Source organism: Lagopus muta, chromosome 3 (genome assembly GCF_023343835.1).
Source record: "Lagopus muta isolate bLagMut1 chromosome 3, bLagMut1 primary, whole genome shotgun sequence".
Lineage (NCBI taxonomy): Eukaryota > Metazoa > Chordata > Aves > Galliformes > Phasianidae > Lagopus > Lagopus muta.
In genome coordinates this window covers 5,688,570-5,713,326 of record NC_064435.1, presented here as the reverse complement: position 1 = coordinate 5,713,326, position 24,757 = coordinate 5,688,570, and the positions used below count along the sequence as shown (strand labels likewise).

Below are 24,757 nucleotides of genomic sequence, written 5' to 3'. Positions count from 1 at the left end.
ATCTTCGTAAAGGTAGGCAGCAATTATGCAGAGAACAGTGGTATCAGAGATGAAGAAAATGTGGCTTGAAAACAGAAAAAGTGACAGATTTGATGGTTGCTTAATTTTAGCAAGCCCTATAAGAAGCTCTTCAACAAGCTTCAGGTGCATAGAAGAGTTAATGCAAATAGGAATAAAAAACAACCTGTTTTCTAGGTCTCTGGGGAATGGAACAGAAGCATGCTTAAATTGCAGGAAGATGTTTCAATTTAAACTTCAACAGTGACACTTGCAAAGTAATGGAACAATTCCTCTTTAAGACATAACTTGGTGCTAACAGTCTAACTGCAACTGTACTAGTACCTTTGATGTGAGAGTCATCACAACATTCGGAATACAAGCCCTCCTAAAGCTCATGCATCAGATGAGAGAGTGTAGGATCACTTTGGGAGTCAGCTGCAGTGAGCTCCATGCTGGCTCTATCAGTCTGACAAAAACAAAAAAACAGTGAGTTTCAAGACAAGGACTCAGTGTGGGCTGTTCCATCTGGACTTTGCTTGCCGCATCACTCTTTTCCACACCTGCTATTTTCTTCTTTCCTGAACTGCTCAAGGAAAGTTTGTTTGCATGCAATGAGAATGACAACACATTTTACAGTTTCCCTAGGGTGGTAGAAAAATAAAAAGCTTCTTGACAGCCGCTGAGATCTTTAACAAACAGACACATGAGAACTCCATGGATCACACATGGTATTTATTTAAGCACGTTTACTACCTGTCTCTTGGCTCATGGGCAGAACACTCTGAGAAGTCTAGTATCTTTCTTTGCACTGTTTAGAGTGATCTTCATTAGATATGTTATTTAGACTTGTTTTGTAATTTGGTGTGCTGAAAGACACGGCATGACAGATTGCTTATGACAGCATGCTTTCATCTCCTGTGGTACCATTTCCCAAATGCAGGGAACCCTGAATCTGATGCCTTTAGCAGGGACTGATTATATGCAATCAGTAATTAAGCCAATTGATCCTTGCCAGACCTGAACCTCTTTGACTCACTGCCAAATAATCAGAAAAAAAAATTGTAATTTTTGATCACAGAATCACAGAATTGTGGGGATTGGAAGGAAGTTCTAGAGATCATCCAGTCTAACCTGCTGCTAGAACAGGTTCCCTACTTCAGGTTGCACAGAAGAGTGTCCAGGTGGGCTTTGAATATCTCCAAAGAAGGAGGCTCCACAACCTCTCTGGACAGCCTGTTCCAGTGCTCTGTCACCCTCTCAAAGAAGTTTTTTCTCAAGTATGTAAGGAACTTCCCGTGTTCCAGTTTCTGCCCATTGCCCCTTGTTCTGTCACTGGGCACCACTGAAGAGCCTGGCCTTATCCACTTCACATCCGATATTTATAAGCACTGATAAGATGCCTCTCAGTCTCCTCTTCTTCAGACTGAAAAGTGCCAGGTGTCTCAGACTTCCCTCATAAAGGAGATGTTTCAGGCTCCTCATCATCTTTGTGACCCTCTGTCTCCAGCAGTTCCTTGTCTTTCTTGAACTGGGAAGCCCAGAATTGGACACAGTGTTCCAGAACAGAGTAGACAGGAATGATTACCACCCTCAACCTCCTGGCCACTTTCTTTTTAATACACCCCAGGATACCATTGGCCTTCTTGGGCACAAGGGCACACTGCTGGCTCACAGCTAACCTGTTGTCCAAGAGGACACCCAGATCCTTCTCTGCGGGGCTCCTTTCCAGCAGGTCATCCCCTAACCAGCTCTGATGCATGCAGCTATTTCTCCCCAGGTTTAGGACTCTATACTTGCTCTTTTTGAAACTATTTGGTCATTGATGAAGATGCTGAACAAGACCACGCCTAGCACCTATCCCCTAGAGAAAACTGCTAGTTACAGGCCTCCAGATAGCTCTGCATCACTGATCACGACCCTCTGAGCTCTGCCAGTCAGACACTGTTCTGTCCACATCACTATCCACTCATCTATCCCACACTTCCTAAGCTTCATTACAGGGTTTTTGTGGGAGACAGTTAGACTGCTCACTTCTGAGACAAGACAACTGACCATAGAGGTAGGCAGGAAGTACATTGGAGTAGGTCCACCTAAGAGAAACAGTGGTCAGTGATGGTGGCCTCTTTGATGGATACCCTCCCAGACTAGGGAACTCATAGAAAACATCTGAGGACAGACCCCTTAACAACTACACCTTCAGAAACTAGCATCCTTCTTTAAGATGTCAAATGCATTTGCACTGTGTGTAGGACATGATTTGAAGTGTATTTTGTTTTCTGGGATCTGCCAAGGGGCATTTCTTTTTCTGTCTGTTAATGTGAAATATAACTGACTGATCAACCACAAGACTTTTCAAAGACTTGGAAAACTGGAGGGTGCTATACTCCACTTGAAAGGAATTCAGAGACAGTTTTCTTTTTGTGCTTCTGGAAGTCTTTTGCTGACTCTAAAAAAGAATGAGAATAGTAACTACCGCTTTTGTTGGTTTTTATTACCACCACAACACCAGCACCAAATATAAGAGCCCTTTGTTCAGTTCTCCTGGCTTAGTGACCTTCAGTTTTTCCAGCATTTCTCTTATCCCTTGAAAACCGAGAAGTTCATGCTGAGGTACAAGACTTATTATTTTAGATTTGCAGCAGCTATAGATTGTAGCCATGTAATTTTAAAGGGAGAAAAAGTCCTTGTAAGCTTCATTTTGCATAAAACAAGGTTGGGTGTTACCACCAAACCTTTGGATGAGCTAGACTGGGGATTTTACAGACTTCAGTTGGTGGAAAATCTGTCATATTCTCAGGTGAACTCTTCAGCATTAAAAATATGCAGTTTATCTGTAGTCTGAAGTAGTCTGTGACCATCATACATTTGTATGTTAAAGAGCTCTCTGCCCTTACATATATTATTATTCCGAAATTATATTTGGGGCCTTTTTCACTCACTGCTTTTATATGTCATTACTGTTCTGTTGCAAAGAAAAGTCTATGCAGTTCCAGGGTACAATGCTCTCCAATGCTGGTCTGTTTGCAGTATGGTATGGAGTGAAGGGAAGTAAATGAACAACTCCCTCAGTACTGAATGTCAGCTTCAACAAATGCTCCTCCACGAAGTATGGGGGGTCCAGGCATACATCTAAGCCTTTCCACTGGGGCTCATATCCAAGCAGTTTGCTCTTCGCTGATATTAACACTTGAGGTTTTAATGAGCAGATGAAAATGAGAGTGCTTAGCAACAATACAGATAGTACAACAAATAAAGAATAAGCAGTTTGAGATTAGATTTTAATACCATCTTAATGACAACACCAAGATCTAGTTATTGCTCTGTGTAACTAAGCCACTAAAACAGATGCTGGAATACTACAACACTCACACACTACCGGGGTTTCCATTTTGGGAAATTAGATTTTGAAAGCCACCAGGACACAAAGAGAGGTGAAGAGGCATCAGACAGCATGATACAGAGGGAGAATTTCTTCTTGCTGCATGACATTCAGTCTATACAAGCAACTCACTTGCATTGATCTCATGAAGTTTCTCTTGATCCTTACAGACTGAAGAACTATAGCAAAGGTACTGACACTATCTGTTAAAGATTTCATGTTCTTGTAGGCCTTAACCCCCTTTTTGTCTCAATTTATTACCAGGAGGAACAGCTCAATGGTTAATGGACGTAATCATGCTTTAGAATTCACAGTGTTTTTTGAGGAAAAGGACTAGATAAAGTAAACTCTGACTGGCTTTGGAATGAGCTCGACTCCTCAGTGTGAAACTTCTGACATTGGTTGGACTGATTGGATGATCTTGGAGGTCTTTCACAGACTTGGTGATTCTACGATTCTGTGACTCTATTTGAAATGTTGTTGGCCAAAAACAAAAATTAAAGTTGTGAGATGCTGCAAATTTCCCAAGTAAGCTTCCATTTGGGAATGGGTGAACAGGAAGCAGAAGTGAAAGGAAATAGATCTTCAAAACCAAATCCTGTGCAGTGCAGAAGAGAGACAGCAAGATAGGATCTAAATGGTTTGAAAGAGGATATGAGAAAGTGTCCCTCTTACCACACGGCTAAAGATGCTGCCCTGGCAAGATTCATTGTGTAAGATTTAAGTCTCTAGAAAAGATCACACTTACAGAATTTCAGTCTCACACTTGTCCTAGAACAGGCAAATACAACAGAAGACCTTGAGAATACCTGCTCAACTCCATGTAATGAATCAATGATAGAAACAGAAACAAAACTCAAGTCCTTCAGTGCCTTTAGTGTTGCCACCTTGATTCACCCTCCATCTTACCTAAGACCAGCTTTAGGAGCTACTTCACGTACAGTCTCCTATCATGCTGCAAATCTCCTTTGAAAAGTAAACAGGTTTCTGATTCTTCATGCTGCCACAGAAGACCCAAACAAGCAAGGCAATATAATCCCTTTAATCTTTTGTTTCCTGTGCCACATAATTCGCCTCCAAGCCTTTAAAAATAATTGCCTGCAGGAAAACAAAGAAAGAAGCTGCTGAGGCATTATTGCATGCCCATCATTAGCATGCATTAATTTACAGCAATGTGATATACTACACCTATACCAAATCTGGTTACTAAATCATGAAAAGGTGATACTGGCTTGAAAGCTTCACAGCACATAGGTCAGGGCCAGACCCAATGTCAGAGCACTGTACAAATCAGTCCATGCCAAGAATATCTGCCATTGTGTTTTGTTACTTGGTACAATTTCAGCATCTGTTCTGGTCCCACATTCTCTTGCTGACCAAGGAGAAGACAATGCCTGAACAACACACTTAATGATCCATATATCTGTGTCTCACACACCAACAGTCCCTCTCCACAAAACCTGGAAGCCCATGCTCAGATCCCAGCAAGCCCAATTCCACCCTTCCTTCCTGGAAAGACACGAAGTTGCAGCTTTTTTGCACACTGGCCAAATGAAAAATAAAAGACAAAAGACAAAAAAGGGCAAATAATGGCATTTATTAGGGAATGAGATGCTTTTGAGGAGGCAATAATGAAAAAGGAAGATAAGGACAGAGGCAACAGCCTGACAGAAAACACCCAACAAGAGCAAAGGGTAGGTGGGAAGAAAATACTGATGAGAAATTAAGGGGAGAGAAAATAAAATGAAAGGAAGGGAGTCTCAGCAAATTTCCATAATACAGCACTGATGAAGCCTTTTTTTGACTGCAAACAAGAATGCTCAGAAATATTCCCTTGCAGAAAGTTTGCATACTCATATTTTAATATCTCTGAACACTTTTCCAGACGTGGTAGAGGTGGAAACCTTCTGCTGGGGCTGCATGCAATAAAGGAGGGCTACCCGCATTCCATTATTGCTCTGTGTAACTCCACAGGGATTGACAAACCAGCCCCAGCTATGTGCTATTTCACAGGAGAGCCACAGTTCCGTACCAGTGCTGCTGCTCAAGAGAAGCATGATAAGATACACATTATGTTCTGCCAAAGCAATGGAGACATCATTTGCATATTACCTTCTGCAACCTGGATATAGGTTGCTTCTATCCAGAACCCTGAGGTGATTCTGCAAGTGCAAAACAGTGAAATACCATGAAAAGTAAAGAAATTCTGATCCATGTGAAGCAAATCTAAATCCCCAAGTCTGAATGGCATTAAACACTGAGATAAATCTCAGCCTGCACTTGTTCAAGCCCAGACTCAAGCATTGACTCGGTGTGCAAACTTGCTACTTCTATTTACAGACCACAAAGTGTTTACCTGACTCTATCCTCCCATACTCGATACTGTTCATTTTCTCTGACTGAAGGTTTGGCTGCAACATTTCATGAGATAGATTTATACAGCCATAAATAATGAAATGATTATAGCTGTCCTTAAAACAACTGATGAAAGATATACGCCATCACTCAATACTAGTGTCAAAAAAAGACTGTCAGAAAAATCACCTTACAGCAGAGAGGAAGCTTTTGAGCTTCACAGAGTGATTTCACCACATTTTTCCATCTGAAACACATTTTCCTTGTGCAGATGATTTGCACAGCATAAACCCATGTCAGTCAGCTGAAGGGCTGACCCCAGTCATCTATTCTGCCAGTACTCTATGAAACGACAAGAAATAGTTTCTGATCTCCTTGGAACCTCTGCTACAGACTTCAGGGGGAGGATTTTCTAGTGGATTCCCTTCAAAATTGCAGGAACAGTAGTTGTACCCCCAGTCCAGGTTGACCAGCTCCCCAAATCGTGGTGGAAGGGATCGCAGATGGTTGTTTCCCAGCCAAAGTGTGTGCAGATTCCTTAAAAGACAGACATCCTCGGGCAGGTTTTCCAGTGAGTTGAAGAGCAGCAGCAACGTTTCCAGTTTCTTCAGCTGCCGGATGCTGGAGGGGATGGTGCGTATTTTGTTGTCGCTCAGGTCCAGGAAGGTGAGGCTGCTCAGCTGGCAGAGGGCTGCGGGCAGGTGGGTGAAGCTGTTGTTGGCCAGGTGGAGGCTGTGCAGCCGCTGCAGGGTCCCCATCTCTGGGGGCAGGGAGCTCAGGTGGTTGTTGCTCAGCGTCAGCCTCTCCAAGTTCCTCAAGGTACCGATTTCAGCAGGGATTTTCTTCAGGTTATTGGAGTCCATATAGAGGAGGGTTAGGTTCTTCAAGCGGCTGATCTCGCGGGGCAGCAGCTCCATGCGGTACCTCAGGCAGCTCTCTCGTTCTGGACTCATCTCCAGGGCCTGCAGCTGGTCCAGCCCAAAGACCTGTGTAGGGACTGATGCCAGATCTCTGCCTGAAATCTTCAGTTTCTTCTTTCCTTTGCACTTTGGATCATGTTCTGTGAGATATCTCCAGTGTAAATCAGGACCCGTAGAGGTGCATCTGAAGGACATGGCTGCATTCATTCTCCCACCAGAAACTGCTTGAATCCAGAGCACAGTGGTGACTGATCATTTGTTGCTTGCACCACGGGCAACCACTGAGTTTCTTGGTTGACTGAAGCTCTCTGTCAGCTTTCCTCTCTGCCAGGCACATTAACAATACACATGCAGAGTGTTTGGGTTGCTCAGATACGTCCCACCGAGTAAACATTTGCCCTTCTCACATGGCCAGGTTCTTCCTTTCCAGCACTGCAGTGCACACAAAACCCACCTAATGGATGTTTTCTCTTGTTTCAGGCAGTCAGCTGGTGGCAGTGATCTGCTGGTATTCAGGAAGCGAAGGTGTATAGAAAGTGAAACAGCGGGTGGGAAAACATAAAGTGGTTTTGTTTGTGGAATTCATGTTGGTCAGTCCCAGGGGACTGCAACTGAAGATAAAGCATGTGGTAAATTAAGCAAGAAGACAGACTCGGTGCTGGTGCCTAGGAGCTGGCAGCCAAGAAGAGGGCCTGCCCTCAGGGCAGTTGTGCCTTTAACATTAAGCAAACACAATAAAGCATAGGTTTTGAAATCTGAAAGTCCTCCTCTCTCCTGCTGAGTGTATGACCCTCAGTACCACAGAGATAGGATCTTGTGCTGAACTTGCTCTGGCATATTTAAAAAGAATTTTTTATTCCTCACAACATAGCTTTTGTAGGAGATGAGAAATACCAGGTTTATCCTAAGCCACTCAGCACAGCATGCTGTGTACAGAGAAGGGCATTTTCCCAGAAGGAGACAATTGTGGGTTTGAAGCCTCAGGCTGAGAAAGCCACCTCTTTTATTTCATCCTCTAATTCATATGTCTCTCAGATAAAAAATGCTTAGAATGACAATTTAAAATGCTTTTCATGAAGAAATTTCTTCATGAAAGGCTATTAAAGGCAGAACAAAATACCTTATAAGCATGGCCTGAAAAGATCAACCAGGTCAGGTCTGGGGAAGAGTGATGCTCCAGTTTTCCATCCAACATCAATTCCCCATCCATCAGATCTCCTCAGCCCTGTGTGGTGCTGAGCTTGCAGGGGCCTTGTATCCAGCACTGGGGAACTGTATGGCAGCACAGATGGGTGGGCAGAGTTGAAAGCCCTCTAGCCAGAAAATGCTGACCAGAGGATTTCAGGATCATAATTCAAGCTCCGAACTTACAATTTAGGTTATTCTGTTTTTTAATGGATTTGCCCTGAGATACAGATTTTCGGTGCTGTTACAAACCAACCCTTGGCTTGGATTCAGCATGCAAATGCCTTAATCCTGTTGAAATCAAGCTCTGGATTTCTTTCAGATTCATCTTCAGCATCTATAAGATAAAACCATGTCACTAATCTGGTATCTGTCAGTGCTTAGAGGTTGTTATATGTTACGTATGTCCAGGTGAAGGTCGGTAACAAGCAGCGTCCCCCAGGGGTCTGTCTTGGGACCAGTGCTCTTTGACATCTTTATCAATGACATTGATGGCGGAATCGAGTGCACCCACAGCAAGTTTGCTGACAACACCAAGCTGAGTGGTGCGGTTGACACGGTGGAAGGAAAGGATGCCATTCAGAGGGACCTCAACAGGCTTGAAAGGTGGGCCTGGTTGAACCTGAAGGGGTTCAACACAGCAAAGTGCAAGGTTCTGCACTTGGGCTAGAGGAATCCCAGGCATCCATACAGACTGAAAGGAGCGGACCCTAAGAGCAGCCCTGCGGAGAAGGACCTGGGGGTCTTGATGGGTGAAAAGCTTAACATGAGCCAGCAGTGTGCTCTTGCAGCTCAGAAAGCAAACGGTGTCCTGGGCTCCATCAGAAGAGGGATGGCCAACAGAGACAGGGAGGTGATTGTCCCTCTTTATTCTGCCCTCATGAGGCCCCATCTGGAGTACTGTGTCCAGGCCCCCAGTACAAGAAAGACAGAGAGCTGTTGGAGAGGGTCCAGAGGAGAGACACAAAGATGATCAGGGGTCTGGAGCACCTCCCCTATGAAGACAGGCTGAGGGAGCTGGGCTTGTTCAGCCTGGAGAAAAGAAGGCTGCAGGGTGACCTCACTGAAGCCTTTCAGTACCTAAAGGGAGCCTACAAACAGGAGGGGAATCAACTCTTTGAAAGGGTTGATAACAGCAGCGCAAGGGGAAATGGTTTTAAGTTGAGGAAGGGAAGATTTAGGTTGGATGTCAGGGGAAGTTCTTTACTATGAGAGTGGTGAGGTGCTGGAACAGGCTGCCCAGAGAGGTTGTGGATGCCCCGTCCCTGGAGGTTTTCAAGGCCAGGTTGGATGGGGGCCTGGGCAATCTGGCCTAGTACTAAATGTGGTTGTTGGTGGCCCTGCATGTGGCAGGGGTGTTGGAGATTCATGATCCTTGAGGTCCCTTCCAACCCTGGCCATTCTGTGATTCTGTGATTCTGTTTTTGATGCCAGTAGTTTCTTGATGGAGACTACAAGCTATTGAGCTGGGAATATTACAGCTGAATGGATAACAATGTGAGCAAATCCTGTGGACACAAAGTGGTTACTCCTGTTCTTTAGGATCACCATTAATGTCAATGAGATCTGAAAGCTACGTTACCTTCATTAAGAAGTGGTGTACATTTTACATTAAAAAAGGGTAAACAGAGGAAATCTAATACCTTTTCACAAGTAAGAATGGGTACAGTAGCCTGGAAATATATGTATATATCAAAGATGATTATAATAACAAAGGACAAGTGAGATTTTTTCACTTGCAAAGGAAGGCTTCTGACCAGAAATAACAGACCTCATAATTAGCCATGAAAATAACATTGAAATACAATTCCCACCAAGAGTGCTGAAAAAGTTCCTGCAATGAGCTGCATTTCAGACTTGAACAAAAGCCATCCCAATGTGTTTCTAAATATACATTGTCAGCTATGTCTGCCCTGTGAAACACAATGAACTGCTGTGTGTGCTGCTTTCTGCTCAAACACTCTTCTCTCTCCGCATCAAAATCCAAGCCTTTCAGACAGCACATCATGCTGACCAAAGCTGTGCTTAGAGCGAAAGGCTTTTCTGATGCTGGGCACTGCTCTCCCTATTGAACTGTTTCTCCCTAAAAGTATGACTCTGGGCTTTTCTTTAAAAGGCAGCAAGTTCTATTCTGCTCCATCTTTCAGGACATCCTTCTTCCTAATGCTGATCACTGTCTCATCAGGAACGTCAGTGTATGATTAATGCCTCTCTGTCACATTGTTCCCTTGTCCTTCCTACATGCAGTTCACGGTCCAATGAATAAAATTGCAAGGAGCCCATACTTTCAACACGTGATCCATTTAGAGACCCAGAAGGATATTCTCACTCTCAGTTCACACAACTCCAATAAGAATATGCCAGAGTCAATAGTTTTAAATCAAGGTGCATGATGAATTCATAATTTAGCCTGAAAATCTGTTTGGAAACCAACCTGGATAATGAAAAGTTCATCATCTCTTTAGGCTTTTCTAATCAGTTGTGCACATTTCACAAGTCAAGACACAAAAATCCATTTGTGATTTCTAGGTTTGAACTAGATGGATGAGGGCAAGCATTCTTCCATTTCTTAACACAGCTTCACCAGTACAAGGTGATGAAATGAAAGCCCAGGCTCTGACGGACTCTTGTTAACCTACAAGAAGAGCCAAACTTAGATTAAGGAAGCAACTAGATGGCTGATGCAACGATTCTCCCCATAAGCAGAGATGGCTTTGCAGGGTCATCAAGGAGGACTCCTCATGTTAGGATGCTCACCTTGTGCAGGGTTGCCACAAAGCAGCATCCTTTACCCAGTCTGACAGACTGAAAGAGCTGGTAGCGGATTTTTTTAGTAACTCAGTGTTTTATTTTCTGTTATTTCCTGGCAAAAGGACAGTACACATTGGTGCCATAACATTGTCCATCTCCCTGTGCCATTCCCATAGTACCGAACACCTCATTGTCTGTAACACATCCATCCCCATATCAACCCAGTAGCAACATGAGCAACCCAGTAGCAACCCAGTAATGGTGAAAGACACACACTTATCAGAAGCTCTTCTGACAACACCAGGCCAATTCAAGTAATGCAGCCCAGTGTGCTTCAGCTGATTACTTTAGGATGCTCATCCAAGGTCCAAACCTCACACTGAAATCACCTAAAAGCAGGTGTCACAGCCTAGCTCTGAGCATGAGATTCAGGAACCGAGACATAAGCATCTCACATCATTTGAGATATACATAATCTCCCTCATAGACTCACTGAAGATCTAGGATACTCCCAGGTCTTACATTGTACCTCGAAGTCTTTTAGACCAAGGAAGTAGAAGGAAGAAGTTTTTTACTATAAGAGTACTGAGGCACACTGGCACACATTGCCCACAGATGTGGTGGATGCCCCATTCTTGAAGACATTCAATGTCAGACTGGGACAGGGCTCTGAGCACCCTGACCTAGCTGTAGGTGTCCCTGTTCATTGCAGGGGAGTTGGAGTAGATGCCCTTTTGGGGTTCCTTCCAACTCGAATCCATGAAGTACTCTCTCGGTGTCTCTGGTTCCCAACACATTCTCAGATGATGATACCCAGACATGCATCAGCATCACATCCTGTTCAGAAGCTGCCAAAAAGCAGCCTGTAGCAGGTTAAGGCTTGGATAGTTTTCACATTAAAAGATCAAAATTTCTCCATATTTTTCTTTTTATTTTCTTTTAATTTTAATTGTATTTTTTCTTAATAGTCCAGAAAGTAAAAGATGTGCTCATCTCCCTGACAGTTCTATGCTCAGAGCACAGATCCGAGGCTTAGCTGCTGCTGCATTTTTATTGCAGCTCTGGAAAAACACACACATTTGTTTCAGTCCTGAGCAGTACCATTTTGCTTTGATTACACATTTCTGGATAAACATGTGGAAATGAGTTCAACCTTAGACAGTTTAATTATCCCATATTAACGAGAGGTGTGAAAAGGACAGCTCAGAAAAACAACATCACAAGATTATAATGAGATGAGCCTCTCAAAAGCAGCAAAGAAGGAGAATAATTCATTCCTTGCTACAGCTCCAAAAAAAGCTAATTTAGAGCAGCTCAGAATACAAGTGTAAATTGTTAAATAATGTAACACAAAAACTATTTTACCCAAATTAATCTCTTTAAAATTTTAAATTATTTATTTGACAGGAGAAATGTATAATGGAATAATAGTTTGTTTGCTATAGCTGTAATAATTTACACAATTGATTAAAAAAAACCAACACTCTAGCAATATAGTAAGATGTGTGTATCATTAGCACCATTGTAACATATAGACAATGCATTCTCTGCCTCTCTAATGCCATCTTATCAGTCTGTTCCCTCTTATCACATGGCTGGCCAAAAAAAAATCATACAAAAATAACAGTGGATTTCTGGGATTAAATCTCAGACACTGAATAAACTTCACTGTGATGTACCAAATGCTTTGTTTCTGAGCCAGGAACATTGAGATGCAAAAGCCAGATCCTCATCTTGTTCAAGAGTGGTCAGTAGAGCAGCCACACATATTACCTCTGCCCTATCTTTCACCTCCTGCATCCATTGCTGCCTTGGAAGCTGTTTAGCAGACAGTATTGGGTGGCTATAAGCACCCCTGCAGAGTCTGCAGCAACTGTCTCGTACTCCTCACTACTGACAGATTGTGCTTTGTAAATGTCATGTAACTGGCTGAAGAGAAAACGAGGTTTAAGAAAAAGCAGGGAAATGGTATCCACTGAACTCAGAACACAAAGGCAGGAATGGACTGAACAGGCAACAATAAAATAGATATTTGTATTAAATAGTCTAATATTTCTATTGAAGATGTCAATGTGTCTCATTTTCCTAACACCGACTGCTGCTGGCAATGGCTTTGAGAGACTTGCAGATGAAATGAGTTATCAAAGAAAATTAAAATTAAAATTAAAAAAGGTCAGAACAACAAAAACTCCAGAATCTCCTATCTCCTTTATCTAGATTCCAATGCACCATTTTGGAGAGATGAAAGGCCCTGGAATTTGTTCAATAGAGCATCATTATATATTTACCTGTCACATGGTATACTTGAGTGTATTAAAGTCTGAGCCATTCATGGTGTATGCAAATATGCACAATGCAGAATTTGGGGAGTTTCACATCATAGAATCATAGAATCATAGAATCACAGAATCATTAAGGTTGAAAAAGATCATCTAGTCCAATCATCAGCTTATTACTCATCAAACCATGTCACATTAATATGGGACAACTAGCATGCCTGACCTCCATAAAACCTGCTCATTGCCATATTTACTCAAAATGATGGCTCATACCATGTTGAGAGGTCTCTCCTGAGTAAGAAGCTTATTCTGCATCACCACTAGAGGAATAAAATCTCATTCATCCTGGACTAGAAAAAATGATGATGTTAAATACTATGTGATCAAGATGCTTGCATAAAACTGAACTATAGAAAGCACTACAGTAATATATACTATTGAGAGTTACTAAAAAGCAGTATGCTCTTCACTTCATGATATTTTCACTTTGCTTGGTCTTTCCACAGACAGAATCACAGTAAAATCCAATAAAATAATTTACTTGCATAGGAAATAGCAAAAATGTCACCACTGAGATCTACATTAAAAAGTCTGTTTAATCTTCTGGGTAAGAAAAAGACTCCAAGGTTTGCAAATAGTCAGCTTTGGGCTTATAGCTACAGTGTCTGATTTTGGGATGGTTATAGACAGCTGTGCCTCCTGCTTGGCTTAGCCACTTAGCCACTTTGGAAGCACCATGCCACAGGGTGAACATGCCAGCAGGGCAGGGGGCCACATTTATCTCTCCAAAAGATCAGATGGGATTTCAAAACAGATTCAGCACTTAGTGTCTGTATCACGTTCGTTACTCTGATCACTCAATACAAACTGCTTATTCAGAAGAGTTTTGGAAATCTGGCTCTTCCATGTGTCTCTGTCAGAAAGTTAGATTGAATGCTGTGAATATCTTCTCAGACTCTGTCCCCTGTTTATTTTTTCAGTGAATTCCCAACTTGATTTTGGCAATGAGTTGATAGGCAAAACGGCCTGTGGCTGAGTTTTGTCTTTCACTTTCAAACACAATTTCTGAACACCTCTTTGTTCTGAACTTTTCATCAGAAATGAAAACCAGCCACTAATTTCTCACCTCCCTCTAAAACACAACTTTTCCAAGTTATTGTCATGGTGTATCATTCAAAACAGTGAAGTCAGGTGACACTTTGCTTCCTGAGATTTTTAACAGTAGAAGACATTGGTCTGGCAGAATTCTTGGGTGAAGAAGTGATAGAGCTGTGTGTGCACTGACAATGAAAAGTGGAATTGACAGCCCTGAGCTGATGGAGGATAATATTGTGGCTTTTTCAGAGGCATCTCCCTGACAGAAGGAAGACAAGCTCCATCTGATATGAACATACTCTTCATCTACTGAAGTTATTGCATGAGGAACAGTGATCCAGGCCTCAATGTGAGATTTCACATGGTCCCAAAAAATTGGCTTCTATAGAATTCCAATTCTTTTGTGGACAGAATAATAAATGTAAAAGAGATCTTCCAAGGAACACCTTGCCTGTCCATTGTGAACAGAGTGCATTAGAGACCTCTTCCCGAGCTTTGGCATGACCTTATCTTCCTGTCCTCTGTGTGGATGGCAGCTAGCACCACAGTCCTGTGACTACACAGTTAATGCCCCATGCTGCGCAGTGCAGGATTTAATTTCAGTTTCAAGGCTAAAGCTTTGGAAAGAATTAACCACAAAAAGGAAAAAAAAAAATTGGTATCAGATTGGTTTTGCATAAACTGCTACACAACGCATCAATGTTGTATGCTCTTCAAAAGAAAAAAAACACATTTTTAATGTTTTAATATGCCCTGGTGTTAGAGAAACAAGATCAAATTCATATGTCACATCAAAGATAATAATAATAATTATTATAATTCATAAAAATAATCTGACCGACCGGCAGCATTTGTTGGCTTTAGAAGGCCTCCCGTGAAAGAAACAAAGTTGAAGACATCTGAGAGCTCTTGGCAGGCTGGATGAATTCAAGTTTTAAAAACAAGTCTGGGGATACTCCCTGTATCCTAGGGCCCTTTGACATTGGCAGGCCTGGCAGCCAGGCTTGCATAGTAAGCACATTGAGCAGGGTCACACTGTCCATTGGCTCCTGGAGGTCCCTGTGGGCCCATGAGACCAGGTACCCCAGCTTCACCTTGAGGGCCAGGTGGTCCTGGTATCCCATCTTTGGCATAGCCAGGCTCTCCTGGGAGGCCTAAAATAAAAACAAAATGCCCTTGGTGAGTGGCACTTCAGAGTGCAGTACTTAGTAGTACAGCATCACAGGAGATGGCTTTACTGCCTATACTGGGATGTAGGCATCACCTTCCACAGATTTGGGTCTGGCTGACATATTTCTATGAGAATGTGGCAAACATGACTCCTCTGAATGTGAGAAATATAGGATATTTCCATCCTATATGTGTAATTGGATTACACAACTGTACTATGCTCTTAACACACTATGTTGTTGAAGTTGTGCAGCTGCACAGGCAATGACATCTAGTCCTCCCAGGGAGGCAGAGAGAATGGAAAAACTTGAGGCAAGAGTCATTTGTGGGAGATAACTCGTTGTGTGAAGTATAGTGAATTCATTGTTATTTTAAAGCGACGCAGGACCAGCATGCCTGATGCAGCCTATGGAGTAATGAATTTTTTTTCCATAATTTCCTCTCCCACCAAAGCAGAGTGAAGGTAAAGCTGATCAATGGCTCCTAATTACAAATTAGAAACAAAATTTATTTGCTTCTTGTTTATCAGCAAAGATAAAGCTTGAGCTATATGCCTGAAACAGAGGTGTTAGATACAATCTTTTATAGCAGGCTGAAGCTGCCTGGATCTCTGCGTTCATCTTGGTCACAAGAAGATTCTGGCGAGTGCAGATAAGGCATTGCACTGTGTACCTAGCAAATAAAGCCTCACTTTGGACTTGTCCCAGAGGTCAGTTAACCTAACTCTTACTGACATGGGTCATTGTGTTTGCCAATCAAGCTGAAGAAACAAAGATGGCCACATATGATGCTAGTGTTTTATTTCTTCCCTTTGGGCCACTGGCTAGGGACATAGCATAATGCCATTATTTATGTCAACTTGATTACTTACCTAACATAGAACAGACCTTTGTCTTTGTAAATGTTCTGAGTTTTATATATATATATATCTATATATATATACACTTCTGTGGGTGTGTGTGTAGCTTTCTGAAAAAAACATACCTGGAATTCCTGGAGGACCTATTTCACCTCTCTGGCCAATGCCAGCATCTCCTTTCTCACCCTTTGCTCCTCTTTCTCCTGTAGAGAGGGGAAAAAGACAACAATTAATTAATAAGCCTTATCTATGGAACAAACTACCACAGGTCTTTTATCCACACTTAAACCAACATATTTGCTAAAAAAAATAGTTCCTAATTGTTGTCACTCCTCTGAGAAAGGGAATAAGTGGGAATGAAGACCTAACCCACTTCAATTCTGACTGAAGGTAAAACACACTCTGCAGTTGCTGGTCACATCCACAAAATCTGCTTTAAAAGACTGAGGCAGCTTCTATCAAGAGTTTTGAGTACTACTTTGATGCTATTAAGAGAAGAGGTGAATACCAAGATCGTTAAGCAATTTCAGCTTATTGCTTATATAACTGCAATATCTCAATAAAATCTGCCCTAGGTGAGTAAGACTATGATGCAAATTCAGGTCCTAGGTATTCCCAGGTCGCTTGGATATCTGGCAAGCTATGGGATGGTTGTGTTGAGATGATCGAGGCTTTCAGAAATTACAATTCTTAGGGAGAAAAAAAGCAGATAAATAGCTTAATCAATTTAAAGTATTAATTTTTCCTTTAAAAATTAATAGAGCAAAATCCTTTTCAGTTTGCTTCATTTCCTAGCTTTTCACCAGAACTGCTTCTCACGCCACTCCTCGGGATATTCTTTCTGGTATTCAATGGCTGCGCTAAAGAACATAGAATTGTAGAATAGCTTGGGTTGGAAGGGACCTCAAGGATCATCAAGCTCCAGTCCCCTGCCATGCTGGACATATCTCTTTATTGGATTTTCTAAACACACCAAGATTTGCTCACCCTTGGGTCCAATGGGTCCAGGTGGTCCTTCAGATCCAGTCTGCCCAGGTCGTCCAGGCTCTCCTGGAGGGCCAGTTCTTCCTGGTAGTCCTTCTTTCCCAGGGGGACCAGGAGGTCCTGGTCTGCCATGGGATGCTTTCACATGTGCAGGCGGTATCTGAGCCAAGAGGTAGGCTAACTTTGCTGTGAACAGAGGGGAACGGAGTTTATTAGACAAGAATATCGGTGCTCCAAATGATGGAGAGCTGGAAACATTGATCCAGTAAAGTTCAAATAGGGAACTGATGAAATTTTCAGGACCATTCATTTGTTGTTGCCACATAACCCTTTCCCAAACACCATGATAGTACCATACGTTCTGGAAATGATTTCAGCTTAATTTCTCCATAGTTTCATACTGCTCTTGAATATCATGGACAATCCTAAACACTTATCTCTGTTCCTTGTTCAAGGAGGATCTGAACGTCCTTTTATTTAACAATACAGCTGGTGGATTTCTGTAAAACTCAGATCATAGCTGATCTGAAAAGAAGAATGTTTCCACTGCTTCTGCTATGCAGTGGGATGCTATGTGGCAGCTCTTTAGGGAAAAAACTTTCTTTTCTTGTTCTGGGCTGTTACACAAATGGACTGAAAGCCAATGTACTTATCAGCCAATGTACCCTGCCTGGGAAATCAGAAATCGTAACTAAGGCAGATCCCTGTGTCAACATATCATCTGAATTCCATGCAGTCACATTGCTCACAGCTCTCAAATTCAAAATCTTAGCAGCCTTGAGGGCTCTTTAGACACACTTAGCATCACAAAAACATCCAACAGAATGAAAGGAAAAGGGTTTTCTATGTTCTCTTCAGTGATGGAAACTCTTGACTGCTATTAGGCTGGGATGGAAATCAAATTCTGAGAACATGTAAATAAACTCCTTCAAACAAATCACCTAATTTCACCATGATCTCTAGAATGGAGGAAAATGTGCTTGGATATGTTTCAGCCACTTCAAGAGCTGTGTGTAGAGAAGCACAACAACTCTGCAATTCACTGTAGATATTCACTGGCAATATTGGCCTGGAATTCAAATACTTTGAGAAAAACAGCAGCCTACATCCACTCTACATGCTCTCCTTTTACTGATGGGCATCAAATGTCATTTTACACAAATGTGTCTTCCAGGAGACTTGTTGCAACAATGCCTACCATAAGCAGAAGAGTTTCAGGTGTTAGCTGTAACACCACAGCTTTGGAAAGTTATCTTTCATGCTCTCAGATCTATCTGCTGGCTTCTCAGAGCTAATTACTTACCATCTAGCTGCTTAGCTAACTCCTCTTGGATGAGTCTTCTCAGAGTCTCTAGAGACGGAGGTTCCCCCTAGGGAGTAATAATTGTAGTAGTAACACAATATAATAATCACAGCCTAGGGATGGGAAAATGAAACTTTACATGAAGTGACTAGAGGATTGCATTTCTTCACCCAGTGCACACACAAGGCTGCAGAGACTTGGAAGAAGAAGAATACAAAGGAATTCAAATCATCCATAATTTCCATGCTGTTGGCAAGCCGTGGACTCAATAGTGTAAGGAGGGAGCCTGGTTGGAGGCTAAATCATAAAGTCATAGAATCATAGAACAGCTTAGATTGGAAGGGATCGTAAAGATCATTGAGCTCCAACACCTTGCCATGTGCAGGGTTGCCACAAGCTGCCCAGGGCTCCCACCCAATCTGGCCTTCATAAAATCTCTCTATACACTATTAGGATGAGTAATAGAAATTGGATCAGGAGACTTCTGCTCCACATGGCCACTGTGGAAAGCCTGTCTCTTTCTTCAGCACTGCAAGTTTCCTCCAGGATAGTTAAGGTAAATACCCAAAGTAGGTACAGGCACCGATACTGGATGTACGGCACGCTGACAGGCCTTATCTCAGCAGAACAACAGCCAATCTACACATTTACCCATTCTTCCAAGCACACACAAGGTTCAGCCTGGCTGCAAGCTGTTGAAAGGAGGCAGGGAGACAGGGCTGCCCGGTCCTGGTCCATCCTCCATGGATTAGTGCCCTTTGTCACCTCTCTCAACTCCTTCGTGTAACAGTGCTCTTAAACAGATGTAATACCCATTAAAACTTAAAGATACGTAATAACACTGTGTGTCCACTTGAAAAACTGATGAAAGCATTTTTGGTGGACTAGAAGGAGAATATTTTTGGCCGAGGCCTTCCAAGAACAGAAAAAATGGTTTTAGGGAAATTAGACACATGTCTTTGCATATTTCTCTTTGTCTTTGTCTATTTCTATTTGTCTTTGCATATAGTAGGAGCTATTGGGAATAGGTGAACGGTTGGACTGGGTGATCTTTTAGGTCTTTTCCAACCTTAGTGATTCTATGATTCTATGATTCTATGATTTCGCAAACACTAAAGAATTATTTTAGCTCTGTTTCAAAAATAATCTTGAACCAACAAGATCAAATATTTTCCTTTGCACAGTGATATGTTTCACTTGAAAAATCCTTTTTTTTTTTAAATGAAAATTGTTCTTTCCATCTGTTAGAAAATATTTCTCATCAGCTTGCTTTCTTCTGTAAATTTATATGAAAGTGGTTTTTGTCCCTCAGACTTAATACTTCTAACATATAACAATGCATACAGTCTCCTCTGTTTACAAAACCTTAATAAAGTCTTCAGAATCAGAAATTGTTCTCCAGTAAGAAATTTAGATTTTTATTAAATAGCCAAGAGACATTTCAATTTTAACCAGTAAATTGCTAATAAGGATGGAGTTGATCCATTTGCTGCCTTCTTCCCACAGCAATTCTGTGTAAGGAAAATATGTGTTTGATGGTGACAAAAGCAGCAATTTTGTCCTTACTACTAACCACTTGTAATGGCTCTCAGTGAATATCCCAATAAGCAAACATCATTGTGGAACATAATTTGAAGGCTTACATATTATCTTTTGACATTTTAACTCTATTAGTTGCAAGTCTCCATAATCATCACTGGATAGCATCAAATCTCTGTGTTGCTGAGATGCAAAAAAAAATGTTTTGTCTAAAGTTTACCCAGCATTCACATTACTGGAGATTACTTTACTAGTTATTATCCCCCCTGAGGTAATCTCAAATTCAGTCTCAGGATGGACATATCAGCTTCACTAATGTCAGGTCAGTCGTCGTTCTCATTCTTGTACATACATTACCCTCAGGCATTTTCAGTAGCCAGATTGTTTCCCATTAGAAAAAAGAAAAGAATATTAAATGAAAGTAGGATTTCATGAATTCTGATGAGCTGACTCCAAAATTTCCAGGAATAGAGCAGTGACCTTTCCATGGCTCAGCACTTTGTCTCTCATAGCAACCGGCAGCACAGGAAGACATAAGACCTCTGTATGAAACACTAAGCATTAACACCCATATAGCAAGAAGCTTTTTTGGACTCGCATGGGCATAGTTGCAAGACCTGATTTAGGCTGTTATGGTTATAAGGAGTCAGAGTGGCCTCCTTGGCTGTCGGTCTGAATTGTTCAGTTCTTTAATCCAGTTTAATCCAGTACCCCCAGAAAACATAGGTCTGCTTTTTATGTATCAAGAGATGAGAGAGAAAAATGCTGTCTCCCTGTTACAGCACATACTTGCTCTGGTTTCTCCCAGCCCTACCGCAACCTTAGAAGCTTTTCTGATTTCCCACCATAGCACAAAGCCCTTATCTGGCAGCCTTACCCGTGGTCCTGGAAATCCTGGCTGTCCTGGGGGACCAGGAGGTCCAACTTGCCCACTGTCTCCTGGTGGTCCGTGGGGTCCCATCAGACCTGGATGGCCTTTATGACCAGGTATCCCAGGCTCACCTGGAGGGCCCTTTTCTCCTGGAGGACCTTTTTCACCTTTGATGCCAGGCTCTCCCTAAGCAAAAAAAAAACAAATAATCTGATCTTACCACCACAAAATAAAAGGCAAACTTCTGATTTCCACTGCACTGCAAAACACAAACAGCTGAGCTGGCAGTTCCTGAATACAACATCTGGTGAATTACAAATGATCCACAAATTATTACTGACACTGAATGATTAAAGAGAGGGCTGGGAGGAAAGGGGGAGGGTATAAGATCTCTACAGTCCATATCTCACTCTTAAATGATCTCTTCCCCAGCCCGTACTCAAAACAGCTCTCAATTTCAATGTAATGAGCCATAGAATCATAGAATGGCTTGGTTTGGAAGGGACCTCAAAGATCTAGTTCCAACTCCCCTGCCCCAGTCAGGGCTGCCAAGCACTAAACCATACAATAGACCAGGTTGCCTAGAGCCCCATCCAGCCTGGCTTTGAACACATGCAGGGATGTGGCATCCATAAAGAAACGATTAATACACTCCAACCTACCCTCTCTCCTTTGGATCCAGGGTCACCTGGTTTCCCTGGTGCACCCTGCAGCAAAATAAGGGTTATCATGAAAGAATCATAATAAGTAATAAAGCACATGTATTCATAATGATTACTGAGACCTGGAGAAAATATATTTCCCTGTTGGTCCCATAGATCTCTGAGATCACTGTTTGTTTTCAAATATAAAGAAAATCAAGCAAAAAGAAATCCAAGCATTTTGATGTAACCCAGGTGGCATCCCTGTTTGTTTTTTTTTTTTCCTGAGACATCAGCACTGTTCTGAAACAACTGGGAATCCAACTTACCTCCTTTCCTGGAGGGCCTTTTTCTCCTGGATCACCCTGAGAGTACAGAGAGTAAATTTAGCACCATATTGCAGACTTGGAAGACAGAGCCTACCTTTTATCCACGAGTTTCGCTTTGTGTCTAGAGCACAAGTTTTCTGCCACACAGAAGTGAGTTTGGAATATTTAACATTAGTCTACTGCTATAGGTCATTCCTGGAAAGGCACGTCCTGATTTGTAATTTTTTAGAAGTCTGTACACAGTGTAAATGTTTATAAATAGAAGGAAAACCTAGAAGGAAAGTGTGTTCCTGCTTTCAAAAATTGTATTCCTTTTTCTTACAGATATTTCACAAAGCATCATAAGCTTCACTTTGACTGGTTTAATCATGGAGTCATAGAATTATAGAATCATTACAGTTGGAAAAAAACACTGAGACCATCTATTCCAGCCCATTTAGCTTGGCAAGTGCCAATGGTATAGCCATAATAGTCTAAAGATGTAAAAGAAGCATGTTTGTTAAGGAGAGGTGTTATCCTGTACAACAGTAGCTGGATACGAGATATTGAGCCATGGATAAAGAAACTCTTGAGTCTGAAAACTTGCCCATATTTTAGAGCTACATAAAATAATCACAACTTAAATAAGCACTCCATCAGGATTTTTTTCTATACCCTGCATTTATGATATGCCAATAAGGCAGAACAATCTTTGCATTTTAGCATTTCAGCCGGAAAAAAAAAAAAAGTCACTGCAGTCCTGAAGCACACTGCTAAAATTCTATCCGCTTTCCTATACTATGAATGCAAGGATGCATTTACAATTCACAGATGTGATCATACCTCTAATGCATGTATGCATTAGAGTGTTTTTTCCATAACCTGAGAATCCACAGAATCGCTTCCCCTGCACTAGAACACATCTGTGTCTGCATGAGCAGTGTAACTAATCACAGATGTGTGATCACATCAGCTCCAATTAGGCAGCATCAGACCCTCTTGAATGTTCCTTAGGGCCACTTCAGCTTTAAATGGCCACTGCATTTGCTGCCTTAAATTAATTTTCCAGAGAAATATGCCTTTCTCCTCATCACAAGACTCCCTTTTCAATCCTTAAATTAAAAAAAAAAAAAAGAAGAAAAAAAAAATGATTCATCCTGTGAAAGACTCATTTCTGCTAGATTGACATGAAAACAATTAAAATCTAATTTTGTCGCACCAGAGTTAGAAATGAAAATGAAAACATTTACCTAACATTCAATCTTTTCCATACTTCAAGTAGAATGTAACATATTTTTCTTGCCTTGGTAGGGCTAAAGATATTGAATTTCAAAGATGTGATACTTTCCCATGAATAGGTTTTATTTTAGATCACTCTGGGAGCTATCTGAATATTTTAACTGTGATGTACCTCCGTTGAAGGTAACAGAAGAATTTTCCTGGGAACAGGGAATATCAAGAATAACTTTAATACTATCATCACTTAAAAATTCCCTATTTAGCCATTCTGGGATTCATGCAGAGACAAAGTCTGAGTAACCCCATGCCCATGTAAAGAGCAGTGATGAACCAGCCCAATTAATGCACATAATACCAGTGCTGACTGACAAGAACCACTTCCTCAAACGGGGTCACAGGTGTTTTCCCATAAGAGTAATGCCAGTCTCTGCAGTCCAGTTTTCTTCTGAAGTGACGCATATGGCTTCTGGATCTGTGATATCTCCTGCCTATGTTTTCTACCTAATTGAAGATAACTGTCCTATCTTCACTGTCCAACACATAAAAGCAGGCAATTAGCAGCTCTAATCCATCCCCAACCATACTTACAGGTGGTCCTCGGGGTCCTATGAAGCCAGGGAGTCCTGGGCTGCCATTTTCTCCTTTATTTCCTTTAGGACCCTTTGGACAGAAAGTAGGGAGACACTAGCAGTCCTTTTTCCAACATCTCTTCTCCAGAGCATGCATTTGCAGATACATTGGAATGGGGAAATCTCTCACTGTAGCAGCAAGACTCCCAAAACCGACAAGAAAAGGCAAAACAAAGAAAAGCAGATTGCAGATAGCAGGTCTGCATTATTAACAAGCTGTGTGGGGTCCCTGTGAAAGGTTGATAAGGAAGTGACAGTTGTGGAAGTGACAGGAGGTGTGTTCACCAGCTACTTCTGCTGCAGTATGGCTTATAATGTGTTGGTGTGGCTGTGGAAATGCTGTGATGCACAACAGCAGGAAAGCAGTGCAGATGGTCATATCGTTCAAATCCGAGAATACATTTAGCAGACAACAGTTACTGAGCTGCTCCTTTGCTCTTCTTTTCAGCTTCAATTCAAGAAACGTCTGCCTTTTACTTATCTCTTGTGATATTCTGCCAAACTGTCCCTTCTTCTTACAGATCAGGGCAGCTTAAATGTCAATTCGAGAAACAGATCCATTTCACATATACTTCTGATTTTTTGTAAGGGATTTTTTTTTGTAACCTTTTCTTTCACAACTTTGTTTGACACCTAATTCATAACGCAACTTTTCTTCTTAGAATAAAACTTGCCTTTGTTTTAGGTTTGTCTTGTGCTAACAAGGAACCAAGCACATGGCTTTCAAGTAGGCAGTGACTCAAAGTATATGATGCAACCATGAGAAAAATCTGGAGATTACAGGGGGTTTGTTGTATTGCTGTACACCGGCTTAAGCGTGAGCACTGTTGAGCAGTATGGGCACTGTCAAATAAAAGGAGCAGGTTCCTGGCAAGTGTTGTGATTACAAGTCAGCGGTGATACAGCAACTCATGTGGTGGAAAAGAAACCCTCGTTGTCACAATCATCTTTCTCACTTCTCATTTTCTTCAAACAGAAATATAATATGTTGGCTTGTCATACTACATTGCAAAGGAAATCATTGCATTTCCAGACAAGGCTGGAAATAAATGGACTAGTGTTCTGTACATGGAAGCACTTCTCATAATAACCTTTATGAAGGAGAGAGGATTCATTTTAATGACAGAGAAGGATTCTGATGAGAAGACTGTCTGTTCTGCTGACCAATACTGTCATTGTTTCCCCTTTCTCATCCATCTGACTTTATCCTTTTTCAGTCTCTTATGTTATTTTTGGAGTATAAATCCTCT

General features: G+C 41.7%; 2 protein-coding genes across 4 annotated transcripts in view; both read right to left on the bottom strand.

Moving 5' to 3' along the window:
- Positions 1-421: 421 nt before the first annotated feature.
- LOC125690547 (leucine-rich repeat and IQ domain-containing protein 4-like) lies at positions 422-7,428 on the bottom strand. The gene is made up of 2 exons (XM_048938964.1): positions 4,289-7,428; positions 422-466 (listed from the first exon to the last, which is right to left on the bottom strand). Exon 1 carries the CDS (start codon positions 6,859-6,861, stop codon positions 6,061-6,063), a length of 801 nt encoding a protein of 266 aa, XP_048794921.1. The 5' UTR covers positions 6,862-7,428; the 3' UTR covers positions 422-466; positions 4,289-6,060.
- Positions 7,429-10,452: 3,024 nt separating this feature from the next.
- COL22A1 (collagen type XXII alpha 1 chain) overlaps positions 10,453-24,757 on the bottom strand; it is a 226,658-nt gene continuing 212,353 nt past the window's right edge. For all 3 annotated transcript variants that reach the window (XM_048938956.1, XM_048938958.1, XM_048938957.1), the window contains 8 exons: positions 23,467-23,538; positions 21,661-21,696; positions 21,353-21,397; positions 20,697-20,876; positions 18,281-18,347; positions 16,981-17,163; positions 16,119-16,196; positions 10,453-15,118 (listed from right to left, as the gene is read on the bottom strand). In XM_048938956.1, the coding sequence (XP_048794913.1) occupies positions 14,931-15,118; positions 16,119-16,196; positions 16,981-17,163; positions 18,281-18,347; positions 20,697-20,876; positions 21,353-21,397; positions 21,661-21,696; positions 23,467-23,538 (849 nt within the window). In that variant the 3' untranslated portion in view covers positions 10,453-14,930. The remainder of the gene's footprint in view (positions 15,119-16,118; positions 16,197-16,980; positions 17,164-18,280; positions 18,348-20,696; positions 20,877-21,352; positions 21,398-21,660; positions 21,697-23,466; positions 23,539-24,757) is intronic.